We start from the raw sequence: 20,994 nt of genomic DNA on the forward strand, positions 1-20,994 counted from the left end.
ACTTTTAAAACATGCTTTGGATTTTTTCATGTTTTCCAATCATGCATGATTGAAGCATTGTTCACATAACCATACTATTGATCCATTACTTCAGTATTGGAAGTAGTTAAGAGCTTCAACTAAACATCACAAGTCTACATTTTATTACAAAAATAATAGAAAACAGATTTTGTTTTCACTGTGGCGTACATAATACAACATCATCCAATACGTGTTAGGGCTCATGCACTTGAATGGGTCTGCAAACCCAGAGATGCGGTGCGGAAGCACGGATCAGAACTCCACGGTTTTTCTGCATGCACTACTTTTTTGCGGTGCGGATCGCGGACCCCATTCAAGTGAATGGGTCCGCAATCTGCATGTGGCTGCCCCACGGTCGGTGCCCTGCATTGCAATTTGAGGTCCACATCATGGGCCCGGCCAGCACTCGGTCGTGTGCATGAGCCCTTATATGTAACAGGAATCCATTTAAAATCTGTTATAAAAGTGAAAAAAATCATGAAAGGGTTCACTAACAAGGTAACAGACATGCCATCATCCAGCCACTGTGCACCACTTGGGCCTTTTTCATATCGGCATGTCCTGTGCGGAAATCACGCTGTGTGATTTCTTGTTATGGACACTGCTCAGTTTTCGCAGGAGCACACTGATTTATAATGCTTTGTGTCTCTGCATGACCTTACGTCTACAGAATTATACTGACTGCGTTACGGCAGTATAAGGCCCCATTCACATGACCGTATTTTTGGTCCGCATTCATTTCAATACAAAAAATGCGGACAGCACAGAATCTGTATGTCCGTTTTGCGGGCAAGGATAGGCATTGTTATAATCTATTTGCAAAAAAAAATGCAACAAGGACGTCATTCATATTTTTGGCAGATCCGCGTATTGCGGACCGCAAAATACATATGATCGTATGAATGCATGCTAAGAGCTTATGCACATGACCGTAACCGTTTTTGCGGTTTGCAAAACACGGATACCAGCCGCGTGTGTTTCGCATTTTGTGGAACATCCGGCCCATAATATAATTGTCCTGTCCTGGTCTGTAGTACAGACAAGAATAGGACATGTTCTATTTTTTTTTGCAGGTGCCGCGGAACAGATACGGATGTGGACAGCACACTGTGTGCTGTCCACATCTTTTGCAGCCCCACTGGAGTGAATGTGTCCGCATCTGACCCGCAAAAAAACAGATTAAAACAACTGTTTTGTGCATGAGCCTTTATTCTGTAGAAGTAAGGTCATGCAATGACACACAGCATTATAATTCATTAGTAGTGTCCATAATGGGAAATTACTCACACACGGAGCATGATTTCCGCACAGGACACGCTTGTCTGAAATTAGCCTTATTGCTGCAGTACTACAAGGAAAGGCAAGTCAGTGTTACCCAAATAGAGCTTTCCTTGGTGCTCATAGACATCACTTATCGCCCATGTTACACCTCCGTCTGGATCATGAAAGCTGTCCACTATATCTCCATATGCGTTCAGTTCAAGGAATAAGCCATGCTTCTTTAGCAGGATGCTGTATGCTGATAGTGGTGTAATCTACAAAAAAATCCACAAAAATGAATTATACTGATATCCTAAAGTTTTTGGCATCAGAACCCACTCATGTTCGTTCCTTTTTTTGCGGATAGAATGCGGACCCATTTATTTCAATGGGTCCGCAAAAAATGCGGACAGCACACCGTGTGCTGTCCGCATCAGTATGTCCATTCCGTAGCCGCGCAAAAAAAAATAGAACATGTCCTATTCTTGTCCGTTTTAGGCATTGTTACAATGGATCCGCAAAAAAAAAAACGGATGGCATACGGTCGTGTGCATGTAGCCTATGTCTGTGATTGAGGTTTATTGAAGACCTCCCTATATTACAGTCAGTGTGCCTAGATTCATTTTCACAATTCACTGCAGGGATTAGTTGTAGGATTCACTTTGATTCAGACAGACACTCATTGGTAACCTACATAGTAACATCGTTTGTAAGGATGAAAAAAAGACATCTGTCCATCCAGTCTAACCTGTTATTCTGTAAAATGTATTGGCTCCGTGAAGCCAATATGTGTACTTAAAAAAAATTAAAAATATATATATATAAATGTAACAAAGGAATCCCGTGTGCATTCCATATTTTGCGAAACGGCTGGCCCCTAATAGAACAGTTCTATCATTGTCCGTAATGCAGACAATAATAGGACATGTTTTTTTGCGGAACGGACGTACGGAAACTGAAGACACACGGAGTAACTTCAGTTTTTTTTTGCAGACCCATTGAAATGAATGGTTCCACTTACAGTCCTAAAAAAAAATTATATACTTTTGTGTGCCTAAGGCCTCATGCACACGACCGTTGTGTGCACCCGTGGCCGTTGTTCCGGTTTCCGTGATTTTCTGCGGACCCATTGACTTTCAATGGGTCCGTTGAAAACTCGGAAAATGCACCGTTTGTCATCCGCGGCCGTGATCAGTGTATCCTGTCTGTCAAAAAAATATGACCTGTCCTATTTTTTTTGACGGACAACGGTTCACGGACCCATTCAAGTCAATGGGTCCGTGAAAAAACACGAATGCACACAAGATTGGCGTCCGTGATCCGTAGGCTACTTTCATACAGACTGATCCGAAGATCCGTCTGCATAAAAGCTTTTTCACTTCGTGAAAACTCAAATCCGACAGTATAGTCTAACACATAGTGATGGGGACGCTTCTAGTTAGAATATTCTACGAACTGTGTACATGACTGCCCCCTACTGCCTGGCAGCACCCGATCTCTTACAGGGGGCTGTGATCCGCACAATTAACCCCTCAGGTGCTGCACCTGAAGGGGTTAATTGTGCGTATCATAGCCCCCTGTAAGAGATCAGGGGCTGCCAGGCAGCAGGGGGCAGACCCCCCCTCCCTCCCCAGTTTTAATTTCATTAGTGGCCAGTGCGGCCCCCCACCCCTCCCTTTTATTGTATTATCATTGGTAGCCAGTGTGCGGCCCCCCTCCCTCCCTCTATTGTATTATCATTGGTGGCCAGTGTGTGCCCCCCCCCCCCCCCGGCCCCCCTCTATTGTTTTAATATCATTGGTGGCCAGTGTGCAGCCTCCCCTCTCCCCCCTATTAGAAGCATCATACTTACCTGCTGTGCTGTCTGTGACCGGCCGGGAGCTCCTCCTACTGGTAAGTGACAGATCATTAAGCAATGCGCCGCACAAAAAGCTCTCATGGGGCTTCAAATGGAGAAGTAGTCAGAAAGACCAGCCAGTGCCAAGTTTGTACCACCAGCCAATCTGATGGATAGCTTGCACACAGACAAAGGGGTACTTTTCCAAGTATGAGTTTGCCTTGCATATAAGGCTACTTTCACACTAGCGTTTGGTGCGGATCCGTCTTGTATCTGCACGGACGGATCCGCACTGATAATGCAAACGCTTGTATCCGTTCGTAACGGATCCGTTTGCATTATTCATTAAAAAAAAAGTAAGTAAAAACTGATCCGTCTTGACTTAGGGCTCATGCACACAAACGTTTTTTTCTTTCCGTATATGGACCGCATTTTGATTCCGTATACGGAACCATTCATTTCAATGGGTCCGCAAAAGATGCGGACAGCACTGTGTGTGCTGTCCGCATCCGTTGCTCCGTTCCGTGGCCGTGCAAAAATGATGACATGTCCTATTCTTGTCCATTTTGCGGACAAGAATAGGCATCTCTATAATGGGCCTCTTGTTCTGTTCCGCAAATTGCAGAAGGCACACGGGCGGCATCCGTTTTTTTGTGGATCTGCAATTTGCGGACTGCAAAAAACGGCACGGTCATGTGCATGAGCCCTTACATTGAAATTCAATGGGCGACGGATCCGTTTTCAATCGCACCATATTGTGTCAGTGAAAAACTGATCCGTCCCCATTGACTTACATTGTAAGTCAGGACGGATCCGTTAGGCTTCGCATAGTCAGGCGGTCACCAAAACGCTGCAAGCTGCGTTTTAGTGACCATCTAAAAAACGCAACAGAGACCAAACGCAGCATTCTGAATGATCCTTATCCATTCAGAATGCATTGGGGCTGAACTGATCCGTTTTGGGCCGCTTGTGAGAGCCCTGAAACGGATCTCACAAGCGGACCCAGAAACGCCAGTGTGAAAGTAGCCTAAGCAAGTAACATCATATACATTTGTGTGCCTCTTGTCTGGTGGAAACATTGTAACTAAAGACTTTGTCAATTGTAAACCAAAGGGGATGGTGAATTTGGCAAAATCCAATTGGCAGTGTGTCCATTGTAGGGGGCAATCTTAGGCATTCAGGGTGAGCTTCGCTGACAGATTGCCGGGGGCTTCTCTCTCCAAGAAAACCTCTGATGACCACTTTGGAGAGGACTTTTTGTATGGCACGTGCACTGCTTTTCATTTGTACATCTTGTTGGGGTTTTGAAGCTCTTTTTTCCTTTGCATTACTTTACTCTTGATATATTTTTGTATAGACTTGTTCTGGGGTCGTATTGTGCCTATACACATTCAATAGCTGTCTACCAAGCTATCATTTGTCTGTAAATGATCTCTCCAGGTTATAGTATGTATGCACACATGATATCTAGAAAACACTTCATTTGAAGTCCTCATTCTTTCTTGGTTACTAAACATTGAGAATGCACTTGTTCTGACAGATGATCATTGGATACGTCCCATGCATGTCTCCTGCCAGCATTTTCCTTATAAACAGCTGGTTTTGGGAGGGGGAGAACAGACTCATGGTGCTTGTTTAGTTGGTACACTGGAGATATCATACTTTAATGCTGTCTATGGAAAAGTGCCCCTTAGTAAACCAATAGCTCTTGGTTGTCCTTAAAATCTACATAGTGCAGTAAATCTGCCCCTTAATGCATACAATTACTATGCCAACAGCCTTGTCTACACCAGGGCTTCTCATACTCTTTTCTATTGGGGCCCCACCAGCCAGAACGTTGTGATGCCCGGGCCTCATCATCTTTGGTCCATGGCAAAATACCACCAAAATGTACCTTTCATTTGTCATCTGAACCCTGCTAACATTAAAATATGCAGGAGGAGTAACATTGCTAAACCAGAAATGGCTGCAGCCAAAGAAAGTCCTGTGCCGCCTAGGACTACTGCCTCCCCAACATCTAGGGGGCGCCTCACGGTTTGACAAGTGGTTGATTTTGATTACTTGCAATGCTGAATGTTCCAACTGTCTTCCCCTACCTACATGAACAGGAATAAACACATTGGGGGGGACATTTATCAATAATGGCATCATTTGCACCAAAAAAATTACTAATGTTACAATTCAAAAGTGGTGATTTGTTTCACTTCATATATCAAAAGGCACATGCCGCTTGTAAATTGTGACTTTTTAAAATATCAACTTGATTATCTGCCTATTTCTCTTGATTTGCAACATTTTACCACCAATAGCACTAAAATGAGACTTTTTAAAACTAAAAAATGCCCAATTTCAGCCACCCCTGCCCAGACCACACTTGCGACTTTTGAAACATATTTGCAACATTTCCAGTAAATTGCTACTTTTTTCTCGGACTGACAAACCCTTCTGTTTAGCTCATTTATACCATCCTGTTTCGATACTTCCCTATCACTTGTTCCGACGACAGGTTGGTTTTTCTTTTCATAAATGCAACTTTAAAAAAAAGTACCATCTTTATGCCATAAATGCGACTTTTTACACAAACCACCACAACATAATCTGGCTTCATTGTCTGCAACAATTTGAGCCATTCCTGTTGATAAAAGGATGATAAATGAGGTGAAATATGCGCCAATTTGATAGCCCCGCCCACTTAACTCATTTCTGGCATGATGCATTCTTGATGGTGAAAATTCTGGAGAAAACTGTTGATATATGTGGTGCAAATTAAAATGCCATTCTTTTTGGCACATTTTACGCCATAATTCTGGTGCAACGTGCTTGGTAAATGTCCCCCAATACCTTTCATGTTAGAATGGGTGAAATATAGAAGCAGATTTTTGTGCCAAAAAACTCTAGAATGTGGGGCGAAAATGTTCATTTGGCACAAACGAATATGTGTACAGCCAAATTGTACAGTTTCTGTAGCAGTGACCCCTCTTTTTCATTCTACTGTGAGCCATCCAACACTAATGTGATCAGTCTCAAAATACAGTACAATAGTGAATTGTGCACGGTACTGTACTAGCTAAGAGCTGAAACACAGAACATAGGACACACACCACCATATGTATTGTGCTCCGCATAAAATACAGATGACATCCATGTGCATTCCGTATTTGCGGAACGGAACAGCTGGCCCCTAATAGAACAGTCCTATCCTTGTCTATAATACGAACAATAATAGGACATGTTCTATTTTTTTGCGGAATGGAAATACGGACATACAGAAACATATTTCACACAGAGAAACTTTGAAATGAATGGTTCCGCATACGGTCCGCAAAAAAAACGGAACGGACACGGAAATAAAATACATTTGTGTGCATGAACCCTTATACATACCTTGACAATAAATCTCTTTAGGGCAGGATAAGGTGCAATGGCATCCAGGAACGGAGGAAAGAATCCAGGGAAGCGTGTGGTTGTTATCCCAATTCTGTATGTGCCTGCTCTAGACATCCTGATATTATCTGGGTAGCCTGGCAAGTTGTCCGCAAAGATTTCTTTCACTCCTGCTTTGCTACCTGCTAACCAGTAGCTATACAAGAAAAACAAAGAAATTTTTTTTTATGAAGATTTATGCGGAAATTATTAAATGCACTGATAAAAATGAAAAAAAAAATGGTTTAACTGATGTTGGGTCGTATTTTTCCAAGATAGATTCAGAATAAAATTGCATTTAATTGTAGTGTCTGACCAAACCATACCTCCAGTGATCAGCTCACAGTACCTAGAGAAATGGGGTTAACCAATCTGTGACATTGATGGCATATCACTAGGATATGCCATAAATGTCTGGCAGGTGCAGGTTCCACCTCTGGGGCTCCTTCCTGTTAACTGTTCCGGAAAAAAAAAAAAAAAAAAAAAAAAGAAGAGGTGGCACCCGCACCTATCAGACATTTAAGACATAGCCTAACAATATTCCATTAATGTTGTAAATGGGAATGCCCCTTTAAGGTTCATCTGTCACCAAAATCATTGTGGAATATGATAAATAATATATTGTGCTCAATGCGACTGTGAATTTCGTTCAGTAGCTTACACTGCAGCAGTGCCTGCCTATCTGCTCATTTATCTCCAGAAGAAAGCGAGAACAGAACTGCCAGTGCTTTGCTCTTATGCTCATTTAGTACGTTGCTAAGGAGACATTTTACACCATTAGGCCTCATGCACACGACCGTTGTTTGTCTCCGCGTCCGTTCCGCCGATTTTAGCGTTTCAGATGCGGACCCATTCATTTCTATGGAGCTGTTGAAAATGCGGATAGTCCACCGTTTGCCATCCGCGTCCGTGATCCATGGTTCCAGTCCGTAAAAAAAATATAACCTGTCCTATTCTTGTCCGCGGAAAACGGTTCGCAGACCCATTCAAGTCAATGGGACCGCTAAAAAACACGGAGGCAAACAAGATTGTCATCCACGTCTGCGTCCGTTTTATTCCTATCATTTCCATGGCAAACCTGTCTTAGACTTTTTTTTACCTTCCTTTATGTCTGGTGGTCCTCCAAAAATAAAGGAAGACACACGGAAACAAAAACGGAAACAGATCACGGAACAACGGAACCCCATTTTGCAGAACGGAACACAACGGTCGTTTGCATGAGGACTTAATAAATTTAAATATTCACCTTTCCCAAATAAAGTACATCATAAAAACACTTAACATCCCTGTCTCTACACAATATTAAAAGTGAAACAACACTTTTAAGAACATTGCAGATGCTATGAAAACCCATGTCCCCCCATGATAATGGACTACAAACTCTATGTAGTCTGATCTTGCAGTCATACTGCGATCCATCTGTTCCCTAGTTCTGGTAATATACGCTCATTTACAAAAAAATATTGCTGCAAAACTCGCCATGCAGGTATGTGATTGATTACAGGTGTGGTCTCATTAGACACTGGGGGCCAGATTTATCATTACACTTAGGGCTCATGTACATGACCGTATGCCCTCCGAGACACATGGTCCGTGAGCGGCATACATCGTGCGCACAGGAGCGCACAGCATCATAGATTACAATGATGCTGTGCACACCGGGCCGCCTGTGCACTCATCATATCCTATGATGCTGTGCGCTCCCATGCGCACAATATATGCCGCTCCGGGACATATGGCCCGCTCACGGACCATATGTCTCAGAGGGCATACGGTCGTTTGCATGAGCCTTTATATTTTACTCCACTTTTACATATGTCCAAAGTCACTTTTGACTAAGTCAGATTTATTAATGGTCCTTTAATACTGTGATAAATGTGGTTTGACGGTAGCAGTTTATCCTTCAGTAAGCGGCTTTACAAAAAAGTTGTATGTTCTATTAAAAAGTCGCATAAGATAAGCATGGTCCTCACTGGAGTGAAATTGTGCAATTTTTTGTGACTTTTTAAATTGTCTCAATAGAAAACATGCCCACTTTCAGAAAACTGACGAGCATAGCGCAGAGCCAATAAAAGTCGCAAATTTTTGCGCAGTTTTAGCGATTGCACAAAAATGTGGGACTTTTTCACTCCATTATTTTGACTTGAGCTAATTATAAATCTGGCCCAGGGTTTTGCCCCAAGAGGACATAAAAGTGCTTCCCCACTGCCCTATAAAAATGCTCTCAGGGGCTACTTTAAGTAGTGTTCCTCTTGGTGAGAGATCACTGACTGATAGACATGCCTCTATGACGCACCTGAATACATTTTGCCCAGTTGACAGAGTGCATAATTGGACTGAGGGAAGCAGGATGGCTGTTTCAAAGAATTGGCCACCATCTAAACTGTTCTGTTGTTAGGAGGTGGTGGGAGCAATGGTTACATGAGAGCATGCACACATGAAGAACAGGCTCTGGAAAGCCCAGACAGACCACCAGTAGAGAGGATTGTTTGATCCAAGCAAGAGCAGCTTCCACAGTTTCATTGTCCACCTTCCAGACATAGGTGGCACCTTCATTACACCCCTGTCTCTGTCCAAACCATTTCCAAAGGCTTAGCAGAAGAAACTTTCGGAACATGGTGCCTATTACTTTTCCTGCCATTGATAGCCAGCTACCATCACCTTAGTTTGCAGTGGTATTGTGAAGGAGAAACCCGGACTGCTACAGTACAGACTGGAACTGTATTGTCTTTAGCAACAAATCAAGGTTCTTTTTGGTATCTGACAATGGCTGGGTTTCAGTATGAAGGCCTGGTGGTGAGACCTTCAATCCTGCCTTTGCTATGGAGCGACAAAAGCCCTAGCAGCACGTACAGCAGAAAGAAGGGATGTGAGTGACTCAATAAGGTCCTGGAAGGTTGTCACAGGTATCTGGATGCATGCAGACTGCATTGCATCCCACAGCTGCTGGAGGGTGTGTGGGGGAGGATCCATACAGCAAAGACGACAATCGAGGTGGTCTCACAGATGCTCAAATGGGTTCCACACCTATGTCCTACTCTTTGCCAATTAGCGGAGGCCCAATTCTTTGTTTACAGAAGTACAGTGACCATCTGTCTGCTTCTGAGCCCCATATTCAGTAGGGTTCACTGAAGTTGTTTTAGATACACGTCTGGTTCATTTTAGTGGTGAGCTTCTCCACTGTGGCATGTTGGTCTGCCCTCGCGCACCTTCGTAGCAGACATCAATGCCACGTGGTGCTCCTCAGTTTCCACGTCTTTTATTTGCAATGGTGCTATTTGTCCACTCACGATACACTTTCACCACAGGCGAACAGTTCACAAACTGCGCAGTTTCAGAAATACTGCCATCCATGGCCCAAAAGCCAGTAATCATCCCTTTTTGCAGCTCTGATAAATCTCCCGTGTTACTCATGACAGCAACGAGGGGATATGTGTGTACACAGCCTCACACCTTATATACCCACCAAGCCAGCTCAAGACACGCGACTTCCTTCATGACCAAAGCCCTGCCAACGTTGAAAGTAGTAAGTGGTCATTCATAACGTGACTTGAATGTGTATAACTTTTCATTCAATTCCAACAACTTTTTCTTGGTGCATTATTTCTTTGATCAATGAGTGTACATTTAGCAGATTTGGTTGTGAAAGTATACATAGCTTTTAAAGATTATTGATGCTCACTGGTAGATTTTAGACAAGTACACTGAGAGGCAACTTGGGGCAACACACGGATTATTACCAGATAATGTTTTAATAGCACAACCAGTGTAACCATCAAAGGATATATAGAAGAAAAATAGCAACCATTCACCGTAAGATTCTGGAGATGCTAGTCTCTGCAATTAAAATATAGTCCTCCTCTGGCGATAAGGCCAATCCATTAGCCATGTAGAGGTCAGTCAGTAAACTCCGCACCTCCTTTGTCACTGGATCATAACGTACTAAGCGTCCCCTGTGATTTGTTTCCAGTACCTGAAATATGACAGGATTATAAAACTAAACACATCAGTTGTTAAACTAAACTGAGAAAGCGCATCGTTTTATAGCACTGTAGAAAGAAATATTGGATTTTATGGGGGGAATTTATTACACCGGTTTTCGGACATTAAAATCTTGCAAATCTGTCATATTTGTGTATTCACAACTTATTTCACTTTCGTCACTTTTAAAAAGTGTGAGAAAAGTTGGCAGGCTTAAAGGGAACCTGTCATCAACTTTGTGCTGTCCATACTAACAGCAGAATAAAGTAGAGACAGGTGAGTTGATTTCAGCGGTCGGTCATTTATAAGTTAAAAGTAAGTGGTTGCCGAGAACCAACATCACAATCATTGCAGACTGGGCCTGGAGAAGAGTCCTGGTTATTCATGAATTCCTGCTTTCCCTGCCCACCTGCTGATGACTGACAGGCTTCTACCTAGTTTTCTCCCTTTCTCTCTAGGAGAGAACTGCCAATCATCAGCAGATGGGTGGGGAGAGCAGGAGATCATCAATAACCATGACTCTTCTCATGTAGATTTGACTCTTTTCAAGGCCTGGGCTGCAATGATTATGATACTGGTTCTCGGCAACCACTTACATTTAGCTCATGAGTGACACACCGCTGACATCAGCATTTCTGTCACTATTGTATGCTGCCCTCAGTGAGGTCAGCATAAAGCTGATGACAGGTTCCCTTTAGGCCTCTTTCCCACGGGCGTGTGCGCCCCGTTGCCATATTGCGGACCGCATTTGCGGATCCGCATTACACAGGTGCCGTTCCGTGGGCATTCCGCATCACGGATGCGGACCAATTCACTTCAATGGGTCCGCAAATCCGGAGATGCGGAATGGTGCGGAACGGAAGCACGGAACGGAGTGCTTCTGTGGGGTTTTGTCCCGTACTGCCGTTCTGCAAAAAGCTAGAACATGTCCTATCTTTTTGCAGAACGGCCGGATCGCAGACTCATTCAAGTGAATGGGTCCGCGATCCGCTGCGGCTGCCCCACGGACTGTGCTCGTGCATTGCAGCCCGCATTTTTCAGGCCACAGCACGACCACGGGGCGCACACACCTGTGGGAAAGAGGCCTTAAGAGGAGGGGGTATGGCTATGAATGTTCGGACAAATTTAAGCTGTGTTCACATTTGTGACACATTTTCCATGTTTCTGTTGCAGAAAACAAAAAGAACAGAAAAAGCATTGATCTGGCATAGGATAGACCCCACTGATTATAATGGGGTTAATAAGGTTTCTGTTACGGTTTATGTTATTCTGAAGCATTTTGTCCTGCTTATTTGCTGGAATCTGCAACAAAGAATCCTAACAGAACCTCTGCCGCAGATGTGAACCCAGCCTTACCAACTCTAAAGACAGAAAATAGCAAAAATGTAAGCACAAATCTCTACCTGCTCATAGCAGGCATACACTTCATTTTCTGATGAGCCTCTAGGAGCAATGGGGGTGTTGCTATTACACCTAGAGGCTCTGGTCTCTTTGCAACTCCACTCTGATTGACAGGGCCAGGCGTGATGTCAAAGTGCAGAGGGTGCAGCAGTTGCAGAGAAAGCAGGGCCTCTAGGTGCTCATTTTCTCAGCAATGCAGGCCCATATGAACATGTGAGCAGCACAGATGCCTTCAGCTGCCAAGGTACAAGTATGATGACAGACGCCGTATAAGACCAGCATATTAAACATCAGTATTAATAAATCTATTCCCGTTTTTTATTTCAGATTCAAAAGCAATGTCAAACCCTGACTTTCATGTTACCCTCACAGATATAGATGTGCAGTGTTGTTTAACAGACACTCCACTGTCCATTGGTGATCATCAAATTTCTAGTGCGAGAACCCCCCTCTATGGAAAGCGGGGCCTGATCAGATCCTGTTATTACACACATATGTTCCTTATACCTTAGCAGGTAAGGATTTGTAAAAGCCTCTTTACATAGGCCCACTTAGCAGGCAATGATTAGGAACAAATGCTCATCAGAGAAGATGAGAGCTACATTTACATGCAGCAATCATCTCCTCTGTATAGGGACGAGTTATCTCTGCTGCACATGTTTGTGTCCATAGGAAATCATTTACACAGCACAACCTGCTGCCCAGAAATGATCATTTACGTGTCCACATCAATGATGCCTTCACCCGATAAATGAGGGTTCATTGGGTGATCACTCACTCACTGGGTGATTGGCGGCATCTTTACACCCTGATTGTTGTTCCGTTTAAAGGGGCCTTTACTAATTGCTTCAAAGTGAACAATATGATGAACCATATGGTGAGAACGTGTACAGGTTTTCGTCCGGCATTTTTAGAGGTTGAGGCTGGATCTCCGCTGGTCCCCATTATAGTCAATGGGGCTGGACAGCAAGGCTGTAGCTTCCAGCAATGCCGGAATGCAGAGAGATCTGGGAGGCTGTCCCAATATACTATAAGCGCTAGTGTGAAACTTGCCTAAGTTGCATATATTTGTGTTCCCAACATTTTTGTTAAAATGATACATAAAGAGGCTAACCCCTTTAAATTCAACCACTGCAGCCCCTGCACATTTTTACTCTGCTTGTGCTGGTTTCCTTTGGACACTTTGGTTCCCACACTGCAGAAAGATACCAACTAAACCTCTACCTAACTGAATGCTGGAGGGTACAGTTACCAAATCAACCATACCATATCGTACAAAGGTCCTATTTTAATTAATAGGACTCATGCTGCACAGTACTCACCGGGCATCGTACAGCTGACTCGGCAACTGTATCACCCGGTGTGCCATTGTGTCTTTCCACACCTCACTTTAAAGGGTTATTCCCATCTGAATATTTATGCCATAAACCTCTGGGATCAGCACTTATGTACAAAATTCCCATTGAAGTGAATGGAGAGCACACGTGCAGTTACCTGTACATGTACAATGGAGCAAGACTGGGCCCCTGGTCTTGGGAACTCCCATTTCCAGGGGTCCTGTGAAGGTTGTGTTAATAAGCCATAAATGTCTAGATAGGAATACCCCTTTAATGATAACAGGCTTCTTATAAAATTGTCCCCAGTCTGTTTATGTCTGATGGGTGGGGGACTGGAGTGTAAGCTCCGCTGGGCACATGCACTGATGACATGAGTGATGAGAATTTGGACAGGGCTGGATAATATGTCAGCACAATAGAAATAACAGGAAATTGTACGGAAGAACATAAAATAATCCTTTTTACGACTATGCTGAACTGTAGCAATTGTCTAAACAGTGAATTTACCTCATATCTGTGATGCTGTCTTCCCCATTTGTTGCTAGAATCTGTGAAATATATAGTGCCGTCCCTGGACAACTCAAGTCCATTCAAAAACCTGAAAGGAACTCCATCCACGCCTGTCAAATAGGGTAAAGGGGTACAATAGTCATAATAAATCTGTAACCACCGGGATAAAAGCTAACAAATGGCTGGTATATTATATATTATACATTTCAATCACCTTCTTCATTTGAGATGAGAAGATATTTCTCCCCAGTTTGTGGATGTACCCTGTATAATCCATAGTATGAATCTGCCACAATTAGATATCCATCGGTGTCCATTCGAACCCCATGTGGACGACCACACACTGGTTCATATTCAGGAGTGCCTAAAAAATAAATCTAGACCTATATATCCTTTATTTTATAAAATTATCAAAGGGCCTGTCCCCTCCCCTGACAGGTCTGTTTTATTCCCCGTGTAATACCAACCCTGGAACATCAGTTCTTGTTACTGTATGTTGTTCCGTTCCTCAGTTACTGCTACTAGACATTATTTAAAGGGGTTGTCTTATCTCAGACAATGGGGGCATATCGCTAGGATATGCCCCCATTGTCTGATAGGTGCAGGTCCCACCTCTATATCGGGAACGGAGCCCCGAAAAGTGGTGGCTGGAGGACTTCAGTCTGGCCACCACCAAGCGGTCTCCCCATAAAAGTGAATGGAAGCACACAGCTCCCATTCACTTCTATGGACCAGGCTATTTTCGGCAGCCCCATGGAAATGAATGAAGGGCAGCTGCACATGCGCCGTGCCCCCTCCACCACTTTCGGGGCTCTGTTCTTGATATAGGTGCGTGTCCCAGCAGGGAAAGCAGCATCTATCAGACAATGGGGGCATATCCTAGCAATATGCTCCCATTGTTTGAGATGAGACAACCCCTTTAATGAATCTTCAACTGGGTGTTACCAGTGGGGAGGAGGCCTGCCAGTGTTTGACTTTGTGGGGACACCCCCCTCCCCAGACTGATAACAACTAGTTACAGATTCATTAATAAACTTCTAGTAGCAATAAGTGAGGAAAGGAACAACACAGACTTAGGGTCCATTCACATGTCCGTAAGTGTTTTGCGAATCCGCAAAAACACGGACACCGGCAATGTGTGATCCGCACATCGCTGACACTATAATAGAAAATACCTTTTCTGGTTCACAATTGTGGACAAGAATAGGACATGTTCTATTTTTTTCAGGAACGGAATTGCGGATCCCGAAAATACGGATCCGGAAATGCGGATCCAAATCCGTTTCAGCCCCATTGAAAGTGAATGGGTCTGCACCCGTTCCGCAAATTGCGGAACAGATGCGGACCCAAATTACGGACGTGTGAATGGACCCTTATTATATTAAAAGCTGGATAGGGAATACAATCACTTAGTAAAAGAGACATGTCAGGAGAGGCGACAGGAGGTCACAATTTTTTTAATAAAAAAAGTCTGTGGATACCTCTGTATTAAATCAAATACATATGGGGTACAGTAAGAACGCCATTCACCTCTATGGATGCTTTATTACAGTTCCATACAACACAGAGCTGTAATACAGTGCCTTGAAAAAGGATTCATACCACTTGAACTTTTCCCACATTTTTTCACGGTACACCCACAAACTTAAATGTATTTTCATTGGGATTCCAAAAAAATATATCTAAACTTTGTGGGTGTAACGTGAAAAAATGTGGGAAAGAATACTTTTTCAAGGCACTGTATAGATGTGTACATGAGCGTGTAGCCGTGATGAAATCCATGGCGAATCTGCAGCATAGAATGAGGATTTTGCTGCAGATTTGTCGCAAAGCTTCTTTGGCAGAAATGGACTTATCTTTACACAGTTTTAATGTCGCAGTCCCAAAACCTTCAAAGCAGATGCAGTTTGTTTCCTGCACCGAGATCAGAGAAATTGTTGTAAGGACTCACCACACTGGGAAATATTCTTCCCCATCTGAGTTATAAACTTCAGCTGCTCTCCATGAATCATCCACAGCTTCCCGTCCACAGTGCCAGTATAAAGGTTTCCTATACCACATAACACAGCAGTTACACAGGAATGATGGGGAATATTTATCAAAACTGGTGTAAAGGAAAACTGGCTTAGTTGTCCCTAGCAACCAATCAGATTCCACCTTTCATTTTTCAGAGCTCCTTTGGAACATGAAAGGTGGAATCTGATTGGTTGCTATGGGCAACTAAGCCAGTTTTCCTTTACACCAGTTTGATAATTCTCCCCTGATATCTCAGGGACTTGAAATGAACTATACTGATAAAAATGCATTCCCATCCTAGAAAAAAAATATAAACGTTGCCTTTCTCCATCCAGCATTTACACGCTACCGTTATGGAGAGTGGAGGACCTTCCATGTAGGTCTGAACATGAATAGACTGCTGGATTATATGGAAATCCCATGCAAACCCATTCTAAGAGACTGACCATGTAGATTTCATACTATAGACAGCTTCCAATCAGTTTAGCAATGCCATCAGATATAAATCATGACAAGCATACCCCACTTACATGATAAGAGGCACGTCAGCCCATGCACACTCTTCCTAAAAGGCCCTTTACACATACATAGGAATGCTCATTATCTAACATATTTTGAAAGTATATTGGATTTCACTAAGCAATGCGGGGTAAGTAATCATTAGAAAAATTATTTTTATATATGAGTGACCAACACTAGATGCTACACGTTATCATTTCATACAACTGAAGATTAAAACACTGAATTAATTAAATCAAGTTTCTATATGTTGCCCTATATTAGGAATGCTCAACTTGCGGCCCTTCAGCTGTTGCAAAACTACAACTAGCAGCATGCCCTAATAGCTGTAGGCTGTCCAGGCATGTTCGGAATTGTAGTTTTGTAACAGCTGGAGGGCTCCAGGTTGGTCATCCCTGCCCTATATGCCCCTAGGCCTTGAATATTCATTATTCTCCTTGAATTTAATATTGAGGAACATCTAATGGTCTTGGTTGTTTCACTGTCTGCTCATAGTTAGCATCAAATTGGTCTTCACCTTCATGATCACTGGTAAATGACTCTGGGCCTTTCAGCTGTCCATAAAACTGTCTTTTTCCATGATGCAGCTTTCGGTTTACCATCAATGGTCCAACTAGTGATGGTGGTTTTTCAAACCTGAGTATATAGAAGATGGCAATATTACTATTATACAACTTCCAAGATGTCGCTCTTCCTGTGTACTTTCAACAATTCAGCCATCAACATAAAACATGGTACAAACACTTGTGGTGAGACAGGCCGAAAGAGGACTTGTTTCCAGATTTCGCAACACAAATTTCATCTTTGGCCTGATGAGGCTGGTGTACTTGCTCTGAAAGACCCATGTCAGAATGGCTGTATAATCCTTTTTAAATGTTTTCCCTCCAGCTATTTAAAGGTGTCTTAATGAAGCATGGGAGAGCTATGGGTCCAGTGTATTCCCGAGCTAAACTCAATCCCCAACCATCTAGTCTGACCTACAAGTTGCATGTCGTGAGAGATTTCAGCAGCGGGGGAGAAGGGTACACTGAAAGGAGCTTGTCAAGCAGGCTATGAGGGCAGCGATTGAGTTTAGTTCATGAATACACTAGGACTTATCTCTCATTCCCTAGCTGAACATTCAAAAAGGATTATATAGCCACTCTAACATAGATTTTCAAAGTACACCAGTCTATTCAGGTCTTCGAGACCTATTCAATAATGTACGAACTTTGTATTGTGACATCTGATGACAGATCCTATTGGAGGAAAGTAAGTAAAAGCATACAACTTACTTAAATGGCTCTGGATCAATTGGTGATGGCAGTAAATATATACCCACAATGGTAGCAAGACAAGCTGCAGACACCCCCCACTTGATATACCTGTAATGTAAACAAGTATAGAACTTACTATACAAAGCTTCGACAGTGTGGCACAAAGGTTAGACCCAGTTCTATGAATAATGTATGGCTATTACAGGCAGGTGTGATGGGCCAAGGCTGTGGTGCTAAGGAGAAGTATGGGGTGCTAAGTATGAGCCAGGTTGCAACCCAGTGGAAACATTAAGAGTCTGCAGCGCTCACACAGCCGCCATGGCCCCTTCACCAGCTAATTGGCAGGGGTGCCGAGAGTAAACCCCCCACCAGTCTAATGTTGACAGCCTGTATAATTCCTTACTATAATCAAAAACTACAATTTATCCTAAGGAGAGGAATATCCCAATGAATCCCTTCTCTGTAATGTACAAATAGAAGCAACATAGGGGGGAATTTATCAGGAGGGGAATATTTGAGGTCAGTTGTGCTTGAGTCCTTGAGTGTTGCAGTACTTTATGCCACATCTATCAAATGTCACAGGTTATTTGATACATTTTTCTGATCTTTAATCCTAACACTTCTGTCTAGAAAAGCTACTCCAGTTTTCTTATTACACCCTCCTCCTGGAGTGAGATTGTGACTTTTTATATAAGTCGCAATTATAAATTTGGAGTGAAACTCATTAACATAGCTAACCACGCCCACTTTTCCACCCATATTACAAAACTGGAGTGAGTGGAGTAAAAATGTAAGAAGTCACAAATTTTTGCGCAAGCGCTTCAATTTTGCACAAGCGGGTGCAAAAAAGTCGCAAAAGCCCTATTCTTCTGACTTTTTGACTACAGAATTCTGGAGTGAAGGTATAATAAATCAGGGCCATAGAGTTCTCTGGACTCACATGGTACGGTATCTGTTCTTACAGGTAGTCATTTTTCATGGTATCAAACTACAGTAGGTCATGTGTGTAAGCTGTCCTGGTAGGGAACACACAGCTACAGTGACTTAAAGGAAATGTGTCATCAGAAAACGACCTATTGTTTAAATCACGTTTTTATGTTTAACATATTTTTTAAGAATTTTTGGTGATTTTTTATTTTCCATGTCAATATATTAAAGAAAAACCATAAAATCCTGCAATTTTCACACTGGCCACTAAGTTTAATAATTGGTGCCACTTCTTGGTATGTACTAGGGATCGACCGATATTGATTTTTTAGGGCCGATACCGATAATTTGTAAACTTTCAAGCCGATAGGCGATAATTTATACCGATATTCTGGGTATTTTTATTTTTGAGAAAAAAAAAATTTTCCTACACAAATCTGCTGAAAATTAATATGTTTATTGTTAACGTGTATTTTATTTTTTTTTGTAAATCATTTTCATTTATACTTAATATTTTGGTGTTTTTTTTATTTTTTACTAACTTTTAGCCCCCTTAGGGACTAGAACCCTTGTCCTATTCACCCTGATAGATCTCTATCAGGGTGAATAGGATCTCACACTGTCCCTGCTGCTCTGTGCACACAGCAGCATGGAGCTGAACATGGCAGCCAGGGCTTCAATAGCGTCCTGGCTGCCATGGTAACCAATCGGAGCCCCAGGATTACACTGCTGGGACTCCGATCGGAGGAGCAGGGGAGAGGGGATTCTGTGGCCACTGCCACCAATGATTAATACTGGGGGAGGGGCTTGGGTGGGGCGGGGCGCACTGCACCACCAATGTTTTTACTATTGGGATGGGGGTGGGGGGCGCACTGCGCCACCAATGTTTTTGCTATTGGGATGGGGGTGGGGGGCGCACTGCGCCACCGATGATTAATACTGGGGGGCTTGGGGGGGGGGGCGCACTGCGCCACCAATGAAGTTAAGTCTTTCACTAATTCATATAGAGGAGGCGGGAGCTGGCTGCAGAATCACATAGCCGGCTCCCGACCTCTCTGAGCGGTAGCTGCGGTCCGCGGCACCTAAGGGGTTAACTACCGCAGACCGCAGCTACCGTTCATAGAGGCCGGGAGCCGGCTATGTGATTCTGCAGCCAGCTCCCGCCTCCTGTATATGAATTAATGAAAGACTTATCTTCATTTGTGGAGCGGTGGCCACAGCCCCTCCCCTCCTCTTGTCCTCTCTCCTCTAATTGGCGGCAGCAGCAGCACAAGGGGAGGGAGACACTGCTTCCTTCTCCTCTGTGCTGCGGAGGGAACACGGAGAGCGCTGAGAGCAGCGCGTTCTGTGTTCCCAATATGTTATCGGTATATCTGCAAAATAGAAGCCGATACCGATAACGTTCAAAATCCTCAATATCGGCCGATAATATCGGTAAAACCGATAATCGGTCGATCCCTAGTCTGTACAGATCACTTTACTGCAGTCACCTGCTTATCTATACACAGAGATGATATCACTACAGGCAGGATTAGAATGACAGATAAGACAGGATCCATCATTCACAATGGCCGATTGTCAGATCTTATCAATTCTTTGCTTGTACAATGACCTCTGCCTAGAAAACTCTCCCATAGAAGTCAAGGAGGTCCCCTCCTGACCATTGTGTCTATGGCCCAATGCAATCTACGTAATGCTGTGTAAATGCTGTTAGGAATAGCTTAAGCAAGATGGCCGCCCCCATAATCAAGTTCAGGAAATAGAATACAAAAATCTGGAATCAGAAATTAAAAAGAGATTGGAAAAAAAAGGAGGAGATGTGCTACAATCTGGTTTTGACTAGCAGAAAAAATTCTTAGTGACACATTCCCTTTAAACTATGGCAGGTGCAGGTTCAGGCCAGCAATTAGCGGTGATCTGCATGTGGTAACCTTAAGGGCTGTTTCACACGAGCGGATCCTGCGCGTGTCATCCGCAGCGTGAAAGACAGCCAAGCCCCGTTCCGGACATACAAAATCACAGTGACAACTTTATCTCACTGTGGTTTTGTAGTAAAAAGGTCACATCATGTTAATGCTCCGTGTCTCTGCTGTCCAGAGCGGGGCTCGGCTGTCTTTCACGCAGTGGATTACCTGCACGGCATCCGCTCGTGTGAAAGAGCCCTAACTGAACCACGTAAGAGCACGCTCACCGCCAGGTTTCTGATACACTTTTGTAGCCAAAACCAGGAGTGAAATAAAAAAGAGAAGTCGTATCTGTCCTTTACACTTTTTCTCCTTTTATGAGCCACACCTGATTTTGGCTTCCAAAGCTGCATCAGGAAACTTGACTGTGGGACTGTTGTTATAGAAATATTAATAGTAGAAATCCACTCGCATCAGACTTTGTGTAAGGAAAGGCAAATCTCTCAACCGCAGTCAGAGTCAGACAAAGGTGTTATCATCTTGAGTTCTTGCTGAGCACTCCTCCCCCTCCTGCCCAGTCTGTTTCTTTTATTTACTCACAA

At 43.3% G+C, this 20,994-nt stretch overlaps 1 protein-coding gene across 1 annotated transcript in view; it reads right to left on the reverse strand.

Moving 5' to 3' along the window:
• Positions 1 to 1,285: 1,285 nt before the first annotated feature.
• The window catches only part of LOC120980315 (adipocyte plasma membrane-associated protein-like), a 41,885-nt gene continuing 22,176 nt past the window's right edge, over positions 1,286 to 20,994 (reverse strand). Inside the window, exons 2-9 of the mRNA XM_040409349.1 lie at positions 17,580 to 17,669; positions 16,823 to 16,941; positions 15,722 to 15,820; positions 13,985 to 14,134; positions 13,768 to 13,880; positions 10,354 to 10,514; positions 6,503 to 6,698; positions 1,286 to 1,556 (exon numbers count right to left, since the gene is read on the reverse strand). Of these exons, the coding sequence (XP_040265283.1) occupies positions 1,356 to 1,556; positions 6,503 to 6,698; positions 10,354 to 10,514; positions 13,768 to 13,880; positions 13,985 to 14,134; positions 15,722 to 15,820; positions 16,823 to 16,941; positions 17,580 to 17,669 (1,129 nt within the window). The 3' untranslated portion in view covers positions 1,286 to 1,355. The remainder of the gene's footprint in view (positions 1,557 to 6,502; positions 6,699 to 10,353; positions 10,515 to 13,767; positions 13,881 to 13,984; positions 14,135 to 15,721; positions 15,821 to 16,822; positions 16,942 to 17,579; positions 17,670 to 20,994) is intronic.

This window comes from Bufo bufo, chromosome 1 (genome assembly GCF_905171765.1).
Source record: "Bufo bufo chromosome 1, aBufBuf1.1, whole genome shotgun sequence".
Classification (NCBI taxonomy): domain Eukaryota; kingdom Metazoa; phylum Chordata; class Amphibia; order Anura; family Bufonidae; genus Bufo; species Bufo bufo.